The 17,510-nt window shown below is 40.7% G+C and overlaps 1 protein-coding gene across 1 annotated transcript in view; it reads right to left on the bottom strand.

Annotated features, from left to right (window-relative positions):
• The window catches only part of lrp1bb (low density lipoprotein receptor-related protein 1Bb), a 276,779-nt gene that overhangs the window by 164,298 nt on the left and 94,971 nt on the right, over positions 1 to 17,510 (bottom strand). The window contains exon 3 of the mRNA XM_086266712.1: positions 14,917 to 15,054. Within this exon, the coding sequence (XP_086122838.1) occupies positions 14,917 to 15,054 (138 nt within the window). The remainder of the gene's footprint in view (positions 1 to 14,916; positions 15,055 to 17,510) is intronic.

The following is a 17,510-nucleotide window of genomic DNA, read 5'->3' as shown; positions in this document are numbered from 1 at the left end:
TCACCGATCCATTAGCATTTGAATGGCTTCAACTGCCACTTCAAGCTGCCATTCACTCTGAATACACTACGTCACTGGACGCCTGATGACTCTGATCATCAGAGATTTTCCTGAGTGTGTAACACGTGCTGTACGCGCAGCAATGAACAAGTTCACTGATTCTATTCAAGCTCTACTTAGATTCAAACGATATATCTCGTTTTGTGTGTAAGGCACCATTTCACTTAATTAAAAGGAACAAAAGCAAAAGTTTACTGAATACTGTGTGGATCCCACGCAGCCTGTGCATTATTCATCACACGGTGTGGAACTAGCACACTTCCCTGTTGCAAAGCAGTGTGCAAAACGAGTACACGGCAGACTTAAGATATTCAAAGCTAATCCTTATATCGTCTCAAAGACACCATGTGATCAGCTTCCCCTCGTGGCAGATACAGAGTGCTGTGGGGACTGTGTACGTGCCACCGAGCCTCCTAGCTGCCTTTCACACACCTAGAGCTGTGTGCTGAACATCAGTAAATAGTACAGTGAATGTAGTAGCCTTGATGTGGTGGTCATCCACTGTGCAGCGTGCCTTAAAATATGTGAGAAAGGCTGCTTTGGTTCTGCTCTCCAAAGTATCGTCTTTACAAAAATTGGCATTAACTGGAATGTAAAACACACTGCTCATCACTCTCACAGCCACCTGGCAAAGATGCACGAGCGGGACACGAGCGGCCTCAAATGAACAAAGCATGAATAATTTGTTATGACTTTACCTTAAAAGAAATTATGCTCACATGAGCAAAACTACTTGTGAGTTTGTCCACTTCGTTTCAGCTCTTTGGAAAAACATTAGTGCTTCATAATTACTAAAATATATAAATGTAAAACATGTCAACTGTCATCATTCTGAAGCACAACAGCAAGCCTGGTCTAATTTGCAGTAATCAGATGTACGAACACAATGATTCTAGCAATTGCACAAAATTAATTCCATCTGTTTTCACATCATGCTTCACTTAAAAACACTGTTTGCATCCCAGAGGAGGCTCAGTCTGTTTATTTTGTTATGATCCTCTCAGATTCAGGATTTTTTGAACTTTTTCATAATTTGCAACGCTGAGGTGTATTTGGTGGAACGAGCAAATCACGGTCCAGGTTTAAATGGATTGTTTTAAAATAATTGAAAAGCTGATTCCACTTGTACGTCCGCTCATCAGTCCAACACAAAGGCATGCCTCCGCCCGCTCCGCTAGCCCAGCAGAAGTTTCTCACAGCCTCCACTCTCCAACACACAGATGGCAGAGTATGAATGGTGAGTGTGGCACTGTTCCTTTGCCAATACTGCCAACAAGTCTCACCACGGGCACGAGAAGACTTACCCGAGGCTGAAAGTCAGAACGCCCCATCTGGCATAATTACGGCCTCCCTTTAGGGATCGCGGTGGCCTTTCCCCGAAACGTCTTTGCAGTGAGGGCCTGTATGTAACGCAGGACCAAATGTAGACACGTCTAACGCAAAAGGTAAAAGCGTAGTTGGCTCAAGGACCTTTTCGTGATTTTCTAAGCTTAAATTAGGATCTTCGCCTGTTACTTGTCTGTCGCTGTGGTTGGTATCCTCTAGGTGGCAAGAGTGACAAGATTGATTCCACAGCAGTGAAATTGGGTCATATATTCTCTCAGGTTCAAACATTCAAGAAGCGTGCAGGGGAAATAACATTTGTGCAAGATGTGCCGTGACTGCAGTGACACGATTTATTGACAAGTCTTTAGAAAGTTATCTGGGAAGCTTAAGTGTGTCAGCTTTGATGTGACGTGGAGTTGTCCGGGTGGCGCAGAAGGTGGAATTTTCCCTAGAAATTGAGAGATAAATGCACTTACACTGTAGCTGCTTGGTTGTTTTATCCAAATGTAATCCTGCATCTCAAACTAGGGCTCAAATGTGACAGTAAACGTCGTTAATCCCTCAAAGCACAATTTGCTGAGAGATTTGGGAACTGGTGCGCAGCCAGGCTTCTGACATGCCCTTAAATATTGGAGGAAACGTCTCGGGTGTGGGTGTCAAAATCTTCTAGCAAACAATGAAATTTTAATTCTAAACACTCCTGAGGAAGATTATCTGCTGTAATAGTATTTGATGACACCAGATTGTTTCCTCGCATTAGAGGGAGCAATGATATGACTGACAATATCTCGCCAGGCTGTAGAATAACAAAGTGAGACGCATGAAATATTGATTGCAGATATCTGCAGTTGTTTACATATTGTGTTGTGGGCCTGACAGTCGCTTGTAACTAAAAAAAAACCCCAAAAAGAAACCTGACACGGGACTTGAGATTCCTTGAAGCCTCCAAATCATCAAATGCACGTATCTTTAGCAGATGTTTGGAGAGAAAATTACCAGCTCATATTTTCTGGTAAAGTGAGTACAGCGTGGCAGGGTAACACTGAAAGGACTGCCGTAGCACAGCAGAGAGGAAAGTGATCACTTTGACTACTTACTGCAAATGTTCCATCCATTAGAGGGGCAAAAATTTAATAAATATGCTAATATGTTACAGTCTATGAGGCTGGATGGCAGGACATTTCCAACCTACTGAGAAACGCTGAAAATATGGAGCCGTGTTGGTGGCGAGTCGTTTTGGAACAAGAGCATCACTTATCACAGACTCCTTCACCCTGGAGAAAAGTGTTTGTTTGTTTGTTTGGGTTGTTGTAATGAAAAGTTAATCAAGTGAGATAATTGAACGTTGTTCAGAAACAGAGGGTGGGAGGAGAGATCATGTTTGACACTGTTTATTCTTTAAAAAAGCTTCATCACCAGAAAATATAGGAAAAAAATGGATGCAAATATTTTCAGGATTAGTCCAAGATGCTGATCTCAGTAACAGATTTGAAATGCTCGAGAAAAGAGACAAAGAGGAGAGACGATACGCACGTTTCTTTCTTCTACTTTCAGCCAGTGTAAGTCTGAAAGCAACATTAACTCAATAACTCACATCGGTGCGCAGAGGGCAAACGCATCGCCTTTGACAAGTTGTGCTATGACACAGAAATCATCGCTGCATAAAAGTGCAGATTACCCTTACGTAGCAGAAATAGATTTATATATTTGGGAATCAAATGCATTAAAGAGCTTGTCAGAGCGCCGGGAGAGGCATCCGCACCTCGTCACTGTAACGCTCAGAGGATGATTCCTGCCGACGGACACAGACTGAGACGGGCACAGGTTCACTCACAGTCCAATCAAATCTGCACTCCACTGAAAGCAATTTGTAACAATGTTTATTAGTTATTACAAATTTAAATCATTTCATTTGTTTCCACAGACCAGAGCCCATATATCTCTGCCACATGCCTCATTTTCAGACAGAAGCAGGGATGTAAGGCCTGAACCTTAAAGTCTGGGTGCAGCCTGACCCTGAAATCATTCAAACTTCACCTGAAACCGAAGAAGCAAGGAGCCCAGGTCTGATTTAAACAAAGGATGAGAGGATTGGCAGTCAGTGAGGACGTAGAGCATAGGCGTCAAACTCTGGCCCGTGGGCCAAATTTGGTCCGCAGCCTAATTACATTTGGCCCACGAAGCCATACCAAACGACTATCAGAGCTGGCCTACTGGTATTATACAGCTAATATATAAATTGTTTAGTATTAAGCTTTGCTTGTTCCATATTCAGTTTTTCAGCAAAACGTGTTTGAGTCCATAAGAAAAGATTCATTCTTACATCTGGAGCAATAAATATATTTCAATAAATATTAACGTCAGCCCGCGACTTTGTTCCAGATTTGAATTTTGGCCCACTGTGTATTTGAGTTTGACACCCCTGATGTAGAGGGTTCAGTCTGCATTTAGATATTATCATATTAATAATAATTTGAAGGCTAATTTAAGTCTATAAAAATATTCTCAGCGTGGATAATAAAAGTGTTAGTTGTGGTTCTAACATTTCAAAGGTCTTATTTATAGGTGTCACTTATCTGGAAATAGTAATAAAAACATATTTTGCTTGTCTAAGTAACAGAGAGACTGCAGAGGCATTCAATCCCAAGAACGTTGTTCTGTCTCTTAATTAACTGCATGAGCTGATATCCTCGTGCAACCAACTAGTATATATGTAGCACATCTGTATTTTTGTGTGTATAGCAATACAAACATCTGCATACTTCACTTATTTGTACATAATCTGTACATAACTAGTCCCACCTTTTACACTATCTTTATCTGTACATAATCTGCTCCTATTGCACTTCTGATTAGATGCAAACTGTATTTCGTTGCCCTGTATTTATACATGTGTAATAACAATAAAGTTATTAAAGCTGTGCACAAAATGCACATTTGCAAAGGGGTAAAATGGCACAGCACAGCACACAAAGTTAAACGAAGCAAACTGTAAAAGTAAATATTATTTGATCCTATTTTCTGACAAAAATAATGGATGGTACATCCTGGCAACCTCATGACTCACCATGGGAACTAGTGGGTGTCAGCTGTATCCATTACTTTTAATTGGCCCTTGGAAACAGTGTAATCTGTGTTATATACAGCGCTTTTGTATATGCCTGTGATTTCTACATTTGCAGCATGTTTCAAATGTACTTTTGAGTTTCTGTGCTTGACTTGTGTTTCTGTATTTCAAGTTTTTTCCCATCTGCATCACATTTGATGGAGTTTGCTGTATTTGCAGAGCATTTCTGCATTTGCTGGAGTTTTCTATGTTTGCCCCTTATAGCTGTATTTGGTCGTGCTTTCTCCATTTGATTGGATCCTCTCGAGCTGCAGTGTGTTGAGCACTCCAGGAAGAAATTGAGAGAAATCACTTCACCGCTATAATAATCACCAGCTTAACCCTCAGCCTACCACAGACTACAGTTTTTAAAATATCTCCCATGTATTCATTACAATGGTTTATACGTTTAATAAACCTTTTGTAAAGACTGCTTATTGTTGTTTTTAAGACAGTATTTTGGCTTTCTGGATGATCTCAGTCAAACATTAAGTCTAACTATAAACTGTCAGTAACAGGCAGGCTGTCAGTCGTTCAGTTCAATAAAGATTTATTTATATAGCACCAAATCATAACAGCAGCCGCACAGGTGCTTTATATTGTAAGGTAAGGACCTTACAATAATTCAGAGAAACGCCAACATTCATATGACCCCCTATGAGCAAGCACTTTGGTGACAGTGGGAAGGAAAAACTCCCTTTTAACAGGAAGAAACCTCCAGCAGAACCAGGCTCAGGGAGGGGCGGGGCATTAGCCAAGGCCAATTAGGGGTCATGGCAGACGATCAGATTATTCAGGTAATCTGAATACATTTTCTTATAACCTCTCGGTCTCGCCGCAGTTTTATTGAAGTTTTTTGACAAAAGCAGAATCTAAGGATGGTAAAAAATTAAAAACTCGCTATAACAATTTTTATTTTAATGCAGATGACATAAATAACATGATACTAACACAATATTTTCTTTCTCGATAGACTGTAACCTGTCCAGGTTGTACCCCACCTTTCACCACCGAGGCAACCGCCACATATGATCACGCCCACTCAAGACGTTGTGTGAGATTCCACCGGAGGCGCCGTCTGAAGCCTCGCAGCAGCTCTTTGGTTAAAATAGCACCCAGTCTACTTTTTATGGAACCTGCATCACCTTCCACACAGCAGGTGAGGAGAGAAGGAAGAACGACGCAGGAAACGTATAGAGAAGCTTCAGAACTTTCAAAATAAAAGATTCTGGAACACTCCTGGCTTATCTGTGCGAGAGATGTGACGTTAAAGATACACACCCAGTGTGTTAGCCATCGGGGACGGGTTCATTTTTCATGGGAGAAGTTACAATAATGCATTAAGCTTAATGTTATTCTGTTGTCTTGATTGATGCAGCAGTTTATACATAAGCCTCGCTGAAACAGAAGGATTAAAATCTGCATATTTTAACAAATGCAGATTCATATAGAGATAATTACACAATATAAATATTGTACTACACATTACACATTATGAATGACACATGAGACAGATGACACAGAACGCTGATCTTTCCCTAAGAGAACATAGGCTTAGCACAAAGGAGAGAAATTGAGACCCGGCAAACTTTCCTAGTGGGGGCAAAGCTGAGAATCGGAGCCCACAGAAGGATGATATGGAAGAGTGAGAAGCAGCACTGTGTGCCAGCAGTGGGGGAAATGATTGAAGAAGCTCTTTCACTGGCAATGAGAGATTCAGCACATGCATGGCAGATTAAACAGAACGCTATATTGGAGTAGGGCCTGACTGCTGCATGTGTATTCAGTATGTGAATGAAGTTATTGGGGGACTTATGCTGTCTGAGCTGTCAACAAAGCATGAATTATATCTATTGTGTGCTGTTTTTGATATTCAAATTGACCTGTTTTCCGTCTGACTATTTTTTCTGCGCCGCACTTTGTTATCAACAAATGAACCGATTTGGCTGTAAATGTCAAGTAATGATGAGCTATTACTAAATAAGGCTGTTGATGATTAATGTAATGGTGTGGGTCGAGATTACTCTGGGATAAATGTAGCAAAGTACTTGTTAATGTGTCGCTTAAATGTCAGTGGAAGTAAAAGACGTCGGGAACCGCCTGTCCTCCTATAGGCACATCTCTTTGAGAGCAGCTCAGATTATTTGAAAGCATTTATTGTAAAGGAACCTGTGCAGCTCTGGACAAATAGCGATATATTGCGTTATAACAAGTGAACTGTTGTCTAATACTAATTTGTACCACAAGATGGTGGCAGGTGTAGAAGAACAAGCAAACAATGCCCGTCATCCACAGCATCAACTCCCAGAAAGAAACCATGAAACTCAGAACTATACAAGAATGCATCACAGCAGCTTCCTACTGCTGGAGACAGCTGGAGACTAAAGGACTAAATGAGAATGGGAAGATCAAAGCTTTTAATGCTAATGTTTGCCATGTAGCAACAGCTTCCAAAGGGAGACCATTGTCTGTTATTACCGACTGCTCCGGGTTTCCACCAGAGGATTTGTTGAGACTGTAGCTAACCACTTGCTGTGACTTAGCTTACAGCAGTAATACAATCATTAGAGTGATTAGCATTTCATAGCTATCAACCAAGCTTGCACAGGGTTCACAGAGCTGGAGCCTATCCCAGCTGTCATATGGCAAAATACCAGGTACACTCTGAACAGGTGGCCAGTCCATCATGTGGCCAATACAGAGAGACAGACAACCATTCACTTGCATCCCCACTTTTAGAATCCCCAGTTAATCTGAATAAGATGTCTTTGGACTGCCAGAGAGCATAAACACTCCCCACAGCAGGGCTCCAGCCCACCACACATCCTGCACCCACAACCCTCCTACTGTAAAAGTGCTAACCTGTTAAATGCATTGCCACTTTAAATCGATATGCAAAATACTGCTTCAGGCTTTGTGCTGCTTTTGCATGAAGGAGGGAATAATAACAACTCATCCTAGCATCTAATTTTACTGGAGAGTATTGCATCACAATTTACGTGTATGCAAATCCCGTTTTATTGTATGCTCACGATGTGTACAGCCAAGGGCACATGATGGGCAAACACTGAAATCGATCCCATTACTCTGCGTCCGTGTTCATATGATTATTTTTGGTCACCTGTGTCTGAGTCATTAAACCTTCAGCTGATTTTGTCTTGATGGGAAAAATATGTACATTAAAGTTTTGTTAGGCAGAGGGTTTGATTTCTCAGAATGTTTCAGTCTATGGATCAATCGATCAACGCTGTCTCAATAAGCTACAAAAGATAACATCCAATTTAAAAAAAGCTCATCCTCAGAACTCAGACAATAGCTAAGGAAGGCATTAATCTGACAAAACAAGACTTTCTAATCAAATTGAAACCAATTTCAGAATTTGAACTCAAAATATAAACAAACTGTTGAGATGAATGGCAAACAAAGCGTGAGGAAAAGGTCGCTGTTAGAGTTTGTATTGTTGATTGTCATTTATGCTTAAAAACATTTACTCACATATGCTTAGAAGTATATAATCATTTGTAGATTGAAAGAATGTCTCATCCTAAGAGGTCTGTAACAACTCTGTGTAGCATGAAGAGAGGAGAGATCGTATCTTCCCTTGCTGATTTATGGTGGGATTAACGTAGCTATGTCTGTTCTAGTCTGAGTGCTTTTCTGTTTAGATGACCTGCTGGACTTCCTTACCGGGGGGGTCTAGTCTACCCTCTTCCTGACCAAGGATGTTTGCTTGTGTGCTTTTATGACCCTTTGATCAGCAGTACACACACACACACACACACACACACACACACACACACACACACACACACACACACACACACACACACGCCCACATACACACACATACACACACCCACATACACAGGCAAGGTACTCTTTGTGTGTATGTGGACGTCATATGTTAATGAACCTATGCATATTCATGTAACCTCAATAAAAGGACAGTGGTATGGAAGGGACGGACGAGACCAACTGGAGTCAAGCGGTTGTCCGGTTCTCTCCCGTGCACGAGTAACATGAAGAAGCTTGCCTACTTGTGTTTTGCTTGTGTGTAATTATATTGTCTTCAACGTTCCAGCAGATAGGTACAAGCTACAAACCTATCAGTCGCCGGCTGTTACTTTTTGGTTACGTTACTGTACTTTATGTAGACATCGACACAGCAGCGGCAGCACTGAGCTGGCATCAGTCTATCGATGATCTTTGATGACGCTGCTGTTAATGTGTCATCAAGTGTCAAATCTGCCTGCGAGATGAAACGCACCAACCAAAGAGTTTAAAAGTGATGCTTCTCTTAAACTGCTTGAAACAGGCAAAGACAAAAATAATCACTGTGATATTAAGCATGATTTCATTTCTGAATAATAATATTTAACATAAACATAAATGGATGGAACTTTACTTCGGCTTTAAGCCTTTTGTCTTTTTCACCACATTCATTTAAAGAAGAGAGCGTTCGCTTTCTGGGACCGCTCTAAAGATAACATATGAAGCCACAAGTTGAATTCTGTTTATTTAAGTCTGACATTTGTCTTCCTCAGTGCAAACAGCAGAGACTTCAGAGACTAACGGCACAACCGTGAGCATACGATTAAGAATGAGCAGGTTTCCTGAAGGTGAGCTAAAAGAGTTTGGTGGTTTTCCATATGGGCACCTTCATACCGAGGCCTCCCGGGACGTCGGCATGTATATTCATAAGAGGTGGGCAGGAAAGGCAGGGGAAAAAAGTTTTAAGAAACACAGCTGGCTGCCTAAAACTTCTCTTTGGTGACCTCAATTTCTCCTGCTTGCCGATGAGTCAGGTGTGTCCGTGTGGGACTGAGCATCCTGTACAGTGTAAACACAGACGAAGCATAACGGCTTATGTCATTGCAAAAAGGCAAGTTTAAAAAAGGAAAAGACAGAAGGAAATGTGAAAAATAATGAATGCATTAATTATTTAATAAATCGATGTATTTTTCATGCAGGACTGATTTATTCACTGAGAAAGAATCGTTCTTTTTATTCCTTGAGGCCAGGATGTATTCAAAGCAGCCGACAGCACGGCTGCATTAAGAGGTGAAGTGTTTGTAGTCCGATCACACGCTCTTACACAAACTATCAGATAGTGCCTTCTGAAGGAATTTACAACACAAAGATGCCACGAAACATGTTCACTGATAAATGATGTGCAGCATAACATCAGAGGAGAAACACTAAAACAGCTTCATTTGAAGAAAAGCTCCTTTCAGCTGCTCGCTCACTTTTGAAGAGGTCACCACAGTGGATGAATCAGCATGTTCGATTTTACAGCGCATGCTTTTCCTGACACGAGCTTCCCGTTTATCCGAGTTAGTACCGGGAATACTGAAGGTTGTGACCCCTGAGGTTTGTGTCTCCGGCTGGTCTCGACCCTGGGATTTGTCACGTGTAAGGTAATGTGTTAATAAGGTTTAATGTAGAATTTGTAGCAATAAGCAAATCATTTTGTTTTATATAAAAATATAAATTTTTTTATGTAATTTTATTTTTGTAGCGATTCATTTAATGTTAAACATGGATAACTCAAGACAACAATAACAAACAAGCATCATGTTTCATCATATTTGCTGATTTTGTATCATCAAGTTACCTGTTAACTCATAAGCAGTGTCGGTCAAGTTACTTGAAAATGGTAATTAGTTACTAATTACTGATTACTTCTCCCAGAAAGTAATCCTGTTACTTTACTGATTACTTATTTTCAAAAGTAATTAGCTACTTTATTACTTTTAAAAACATGATACACAACCTGAATATGTAATAAAGCAACAGACCTTTCAGCTGTTTTTCTGCATAATCGATCATATAAAATTAAATCAAATGAAAAAGTCTATTTTTTAAAAATTGTTTTATTAGTTTTCATCTTTTAACTTCATGCATCGAACGAAAATTAAATTACATGCAACTGTCTCTGACTGGAAGAAATGTGTTTAACATGTAAACCTATTTCCTGCATATTCCAGCACATAAAATAATTTATGTGTGTGTGTGTTTACTTATAGATTCAAGTAAAACACAGTAAAAAATAAATAAAATCAAAGATTCAGTGTCTCTTAAATCACCTGTTTAGCAGGAGTGGGGTTTGCCCGGGAATAGTAATCCCTTACTTTACAAGTTGAAAAAAGTAATCAGATTACAGTACTAGGTAATCCGATTACTTGTTAACTCATTAACTCACACCTCAAACACATCTTTTGGCGTTACTGCCCATCTGTGCTCATAACTGAAACACTAGTAAATCCAGGTGCATCGTGGGTAGTTCTGATGAGCTACACAGAAACATTCACATGTGCTGTATAAGATTCCTAAACACGCTTCACCTGTTTGCCATCTGTTGTGTTGATGGTGAAAGCAGGCTAATAAAATGTTCTCATTAATGTCAGAGAGAAATTGTGAGACATGAAAAACACAGTGGGAGTGGGGTTTAAAATCCCTGACATCCTGACTCCAACACACTGTTCAGAAACTTGAAATGCAAAGTAGTACATTCAAATTAAGCCACTGCATGAAAGAGTGTGTTTCCGTGCTTCTGGGTGCATTGCCACTTCATGTATCCTGCATTTTTAGCTATAGGAAAAAATAATGTTTTTTAAGTGTCCGTAGGAGGCCTTGAAACAATGATCTGTAAAACCACATAATGACTTGTGTAATACACAAAATAAAATAACATGCAGGGGCTCCTTCATATATATAGAAGTCTTTACTGAAGCCCTTAAAAGTTAAGATAAATAATAATTTGGAAAATGGACATAAAGGCTAATTAGATTTGAAATGAGCCAGAAAAGACCAGTCTAAGAATATTACAGGGACTGCTTACTGTAGGAGATACATGGAGTTAATGAATCAGGACCTCATAACACGTCTGTGTGACTGATACTTTCAATGCTTTGTATCTTTTTTTAATTGGCAGAAAAGCTGAATGTTTAAAAGTACTTTGTAGTTACTCTTTGTTCTGTACAGAGTTAAAAAAAGGTTTAAAGCTTTGTTCAAAATGCAGGAAAGTCAAACCGACCACAAAGCCTGCTCATCCACTACTCCTTCCCTTAAACACACTACGCACAGTCGTAGAATCAAGTAGAAGATTTAGCAGCTGATAGATTTTTATCACCTTGTCCTCCCAGCATCGATGGATTAACTGCTATTTTTCTGCACTTGTTGACACACTTTAGCACCAGTATGGCAGGAGATACCTGAGCCTGCAAAACCGTCCCTCTGCGCGCTGCTAGTGCTGACTTGAGCATATCTCCCAGGTGGCCTTTTGCATTTTCATTAAGTCTGACATGACACACACACACACACACACACACACACACACACACACACACACACACACACACACACACACACACACACACACACAACAAAACAGTATCAGACCAGGGGTTTCAGACCCCTCGTTTTAGTTTGCTGTGCAGATAATCGGCAATAACGTGTCATCCCTTAATAGCATTGTGTAGCTCAGAAACACAAGCCAGAGCAGCGAGCTGTGCTGTTACAGCTGGATCGTACTTTTGTTTTCAAGTCCAAACCAAGTCTTATCCTAGCATGAAAATTTAAGCTTTAATGTTAGGTTCCACCTTAAAGATGACAGGTTTAGCCGTTTGTACGACATGTATAAAGAGACAGAAGCTAGCATAACATTAGCTTATAACCAGCTCTTATAGCTAACATTACAGCAGCTGTTCAGAGGTGGGAGGGTTACCTGTCTAATGTGGTGACAACAACTAACTGCCACAATATCAGGAGCTACAACCGGTGGCAGCAGATGGCTGCTGGAAGTTTCTTCCTGTTAAAAGGGAGTTTTTCCTTCCCACTGTCTCCAAGTGCTTTCCCATAGGGGTCGTCTGATTGTTGGGGTTTTCTCTTTATCACTGTAGGGTCTTTACAGTATGATTAAATGAAGCTTCTTGAGGCGACTTTTGTGATTTGATGCCATATAAATAAAACTGAACTGAATGCTTATGGACACTCCCGACTTCAGTTCAGGAGACGAGATTTCAGGTGAGGAGGAAGAGGATACGGTGGAGGTGAGGAAGGAGAATTCAGTTTAATTCAATTTTATTTATACAGCACCAAATCATAACAGTCACCTTGAGGTGCTTTATATTGTAAGGTAGACCCTACAATAATACATACAGAGACAAACCCAACAATCATATGACCCCCTATGGGCAAGCACTTTGGCGACAGTGGGAAGGAAAAACTCCCTTTTAACAGGAAGAAACCTCCAGCAGAACCAGGCTCAGGGAGGGGCGGGGCCATCTGCTGGCACAGGTTAGGAGTGAGGGAAGAGGAAGATGATGAAAATTAAATTTACAAATCCTGCTCATATATAGCTTGAAAGAGCTTTTGTGTCTGCAGATTAAAATTATCTTATAACAGCAACTTATCAGTAGCTTTAGGTGTTTACAGTGTTTTTCCCATTTCCTCTTATTTCTGGAAAAATAATTCTAGCATAATTATGCTGAAGTACAGAGGGCTAAAAAGTAGGGCTGGGTATCGTCACTGATTTCTAGAATCGATTCAATTCCGATTCACAAGGTCCCGAATCGATTCGATCCACGATTCGATTTAATTCGATTTGATTCGATTCGATTCTGGGAAATTTTGACAGTCAGAAATATTATAATTCAGATCAGTACATTTACATATTTTTGTATCTATTAAAAGGAAGCTGACACACGCAAGACTTTATCAAAGGTGTGAGCATCACAGCAGAGGCCTTTGTGTCAAAGTAGCTGAAGATAAAACACAGAAAAACATGAAGGTGATTTTCCTGTTCTGGGATTTTATAAAAATATTCTGCAGTACATCAAAAACGAAAGAAAACCATTAATCAACACATGAACATCACCTCTGAAGTTACAGCGGTTTTAGTAGAGACACGGCTAAGCGTTTTGCATTTTGCTTAATTTTAAAAAGTTTAAATTTGTTCAATATTGAACGGCAGAAATTAGGTTTACTTTTCGGAAGTAAGTAAAAGGGAAAAAAAAAACGTCGGCCGACAGCGCTGTAAACAACGGTAGACTTGTGTGTAACAAGCAAGCGAATAATGCAGAAAAGAGAGAGAGAGAGAGAGAGAGAGAGCTGTGCATGAAGTGTGATTTTTATCCTGAAAAGTCAGCAAAAGTCAGAGGGAATTCATGACGATGTTTATGTGAAGCGTGGTTTGGATCTTCTTTTGCTGCTGGTTCGGTCAATATTGTTTGGAGAGAGATAAAACTAACAGCCATATGATCAGCGCAAAAAGGGCGTAAACACACAGCGCGGACCCGCGGATCAGAATCAGCGAGCTGTCGGCTTTCAGCCCCGACCGTCAGCTGAGAAAAGCGACATCTAACTGATCCTGATCCGTCGGCGCTGTGTGTTTACGTCTTTGTGCAGAAGCCGTGCACCTGCTCTCATTTACTGTCTTAGCTGTTTGGTGGTTCTTGAAATTTTGTGATCTTTCACCTGAGATTCTGGCATTTCGGGCAAAATAAATTAATATTAAAAAATCGATTCAGGATTTTAATGAATCGATTTTACGTTATCCAAGCTAGAATCGATTTTAATCGATAAATCGATTATAAAAACCCACCCCTACTAAAAAGGGCTTAATTTCAAAAACAACACAATTACTGTTTAGTGTGAGCGTAGAGTTTTGTGCCTCGTGCCAACAACAAGACATTTTCAGTCTTCACAGCTCAGAGTCAGAAGCTACCACTTCCTTGCACCGAGCACTCACACAGAGACAAAGCCCAGCATGACTCTGACTGTCTTACAGGTCAGAAAAGGTGGTGTTTTCAGCCAGACAGCAGCTACTGTTGTGCCAAGACTGCACCAATCATGAGGCAAATGCTGCCTTATCACAGAAGCCAGGTGTCCATAGCAGCTTGGTCCTCTTGCTAAGAAAGTGAGCAACAACAAAAAACTTGTGTACAACACAACACCTGGTGTTACCGTCCCGCTGTTTCTCTTGCCTGCTCTGACAGCGTGGATGATAGAAAGTCACCTTGGCGCAGAGTTTCACCCAAAAAGTTCCAACGTGCCAGCTCGAAGCACTGTTTCACACATTCACGTCTGCAGTTAAAACTTATGGGTTTAACAGTGCACATCGGTTTGAATGTGAAAATTATCCTCAAACTTCCATAATGGAGGAAAAGCACATTTAAATGGCCGTAGTTTAAATAATTAATCTCTAATGCAAAGCAAATTAGCACGAAATAAAAGTGAAGCATTTTCCGCAGCTATTATACAAATCCAATACTGACTCAACGGGTAAAGTAAATTCCACAATCTTAATAATCCCAATATGATGAGTGTGATCTGACTAATTACCGCGATAATGAGGATACTTATTAATTTATGTATTCTCAAACCCAAGGCAAAGGGAATGTGAAAACACCGTTAACTCTTACCTCGACAGTGAACTCCTTCATCGTAGCCGTCGTCACAATCTCGAGCTCCGTTACACAGTTTGTTGAAGTGGATGCATTTTTTTGTCCCGGTACACTGCATGTGATTCAGGGGACATCTGATCACCACCTCTCGTGCACCTAAAGCAGCGAGAACAAAAAGACCAACATTTATTTTAACATTATTAATTCATGCTTACTAAATGAACTTTAAGCATAAGGAAAATCAAAAAGGCCACAGTTAATTAAAACAGCATATTTCATTGTAATCATTTGCATTTCTTGCACGTAATCACTTTTACTGGGTGTTTTTTCCTGCGTCTCCCCAAAATGCTGATACTCCAAGACCTCTTTCACAGGAGGACGAGGAACCTATACATATGCAAATGTGTTTGCACTTCACAGCATTGTTCTTTACACACAACAGATGTTCGCCACACTGCTTTGCAGACACATCGGTGACGTCCTATAACAAACGGCCCGACTCTCGCCGTCAGCCAGCCAAACGGCACGGAGCAGCTGTTTAAGGATTCACGAGGCCCGTAGGTGACCCTCGTTCACGCAGCAGCCACCAGAGCACATAAAACACAGCTGACCAATACACCGGCACAGTAAATGTGTCACAGCACCACCTTAACTACATTGATATCAATTACCAGTGTGCTGTTGCAGGCACTTAATGGGAAGATTTATCGTGCATGTGATGAGATCTGTAACAATCCCCAGAGTCCCCCATCCCGGCACACTCGGACCGCGCTGACCGGATGATTATCTGTCACCTGTCATCCTGTAAAGTTACGAATGCAGCAATTAATGTGGTTGTTCCAAGGAAAGAGCCCTGCAGATTCACACAGGGAACATGTGGACATGTTCGTTTCTTCTCCAAGGATTTTATTACCTTGAAATGGTGACGAGTGATGTTCTTTAATGAATGTGTCTTGGCTTTAAGCCCTTCAAGCGCTGATGATTCCCACTCTTTATGCCACATTTAGGTAAGTCAGCTCTATGTGACCTTGTCTCTGAGAGTTTATATTTCACATGAACAGCAGCCGTGTCAGCTGGGACCCAGAATGTGTTTGGAACACGAGTCCTTCAGATTCAGCTGTCAGAGGCTTCATGGATCTAAAACCTAACTTCCTCTCTACAAGACGGATCTTGAATCTGTAACTCTTCATGTTTAAAACACTGCTAGGGGTTTTGTGCATTCTAGTTATGTACTGAGAAATATAAAATGCACGTACACCTCGTGCATTTGGAAACAACACACTCTCACCTCAAACACATCTCCTTCTGTTGGGCGTTAAATGTGAAGTAAAGCTTTGAGTGGAAACGCTTCAGGACACACGCAGAGAGAGGGACTCGCTGCTCCAGTGTCCATTTGGCTAATTTGCTATTTAACACACAGCTGTAAGGGTCTCTGACAACATATCAGTGTTGTCCTCCTCTGCCTTTCCTTTCTCGCCGCATGGGTTCTAATCTAATGCGATAAGCGGAGGGATGGTGCATGAATATTCAGCGGCTCTGAGCTGTCATACAGGGGAACACAGATGGTCTCTCAATGGCTGAGGTGCCACAACTCCTTTGTGGATTGGCAGCCTACTGTACTACACTGGATGATCGCTTGGAGTGGAATATACAGTAGAGGATTAGGCTTCATCATATATGTTCACTGTAGATTATTAGAAATGAAGACCGTCTCTTTAAGCGCCTGACATCGTCTTTGAAATCACCAAACTAAGTGTCTAAAGGGTCGAACTGAAGAGTGAGATCCACAGAATAAAGCACAAGATTAAAAATTATTAGCCATATTAATCTGTATAAAATAATGTCAGCTGGAATGAGCGTCTGACAAACATAAAACCTTAAACAGAGGAAATGTGCACCCCAGTCAGATGCCAAAAATAAATACAAATAAAAATTGTGTGATAAAGATTAAAGCGTGCAGCTGTGTTACTGTGAGCGGGGCCATACCTGCTGCCACACACTTCTTTCAGAGCAGATATTTAACGTTAAAGTATAATTCATATCACTGATTGATTTCCAGTTAGTGTCCCAATAAGCCACAAAGGTGCAAATCAGCACGAGCCCCCTTACTGACATTAACACACCCACTAAGACCTGCTTCCAGGAAAGAAAGGTTCACGTCTGAGCTTCTCACAGGTTTTTATAGAGCGACTGCAGAGCCGAGCGACTGGCCACAGGTTTGTATCATCTCTGGGACAAATCGCTTTAAATACCACATTTATTCACCACAAAAACGTCTGATCTGGCAAAGTCATCAATGCATTTTTTCAGGCAACTAGTGAGAGGTGGAAAGAAATGTGATCATTTTCACTGGTCAGCATTACAGATCCATCGGGGTCTCAGCCAAAGACACCAACTGTATTGTTTATTCTGTCTAAGCTGTTAGAGGTTCAGGTGTTACAGGCCTATAAGCTCACCTGTGTGATTTTAGAAAAATATGACCAGAAAAGAGCAAAATTCAATCCCAACGCAAAGTAGTTCATTTAAAATGAAACCACTGCGCACTAAACAGCTGCCTGTGTTATTATATGTAAAGACACATACTACTAATAATGAACAGATAACAGATCTGT

The sequence above is a fragment of the Aulonocara sp. 'chitande type north' Nkhata Bay genome, linkage group LG16 (genome assembly GCF_057382095.1).
Source record: "Aulonocara sp. 'chitande type north' Nkhata Bay isolate Kocher_YH1m ecotype deep benthic linkage group LG16, A_spYH_male_GT1.1, whole genome shotgun sequence".
In the NCBI taxonomy this organism is placed as follows: domain Eukaryota; kingdom Metazoa; phylum Chordata; class Actinopteri; order Cichliformes; family Cichlidae; genus Aulonocara; species Aulonocara sp. 'chitande type north' Nkhata Bay.
Note: the sequence above shows the minus strand (reverse complement) of the source record. Positions and strands in the feature narration are given on the sequence as shown.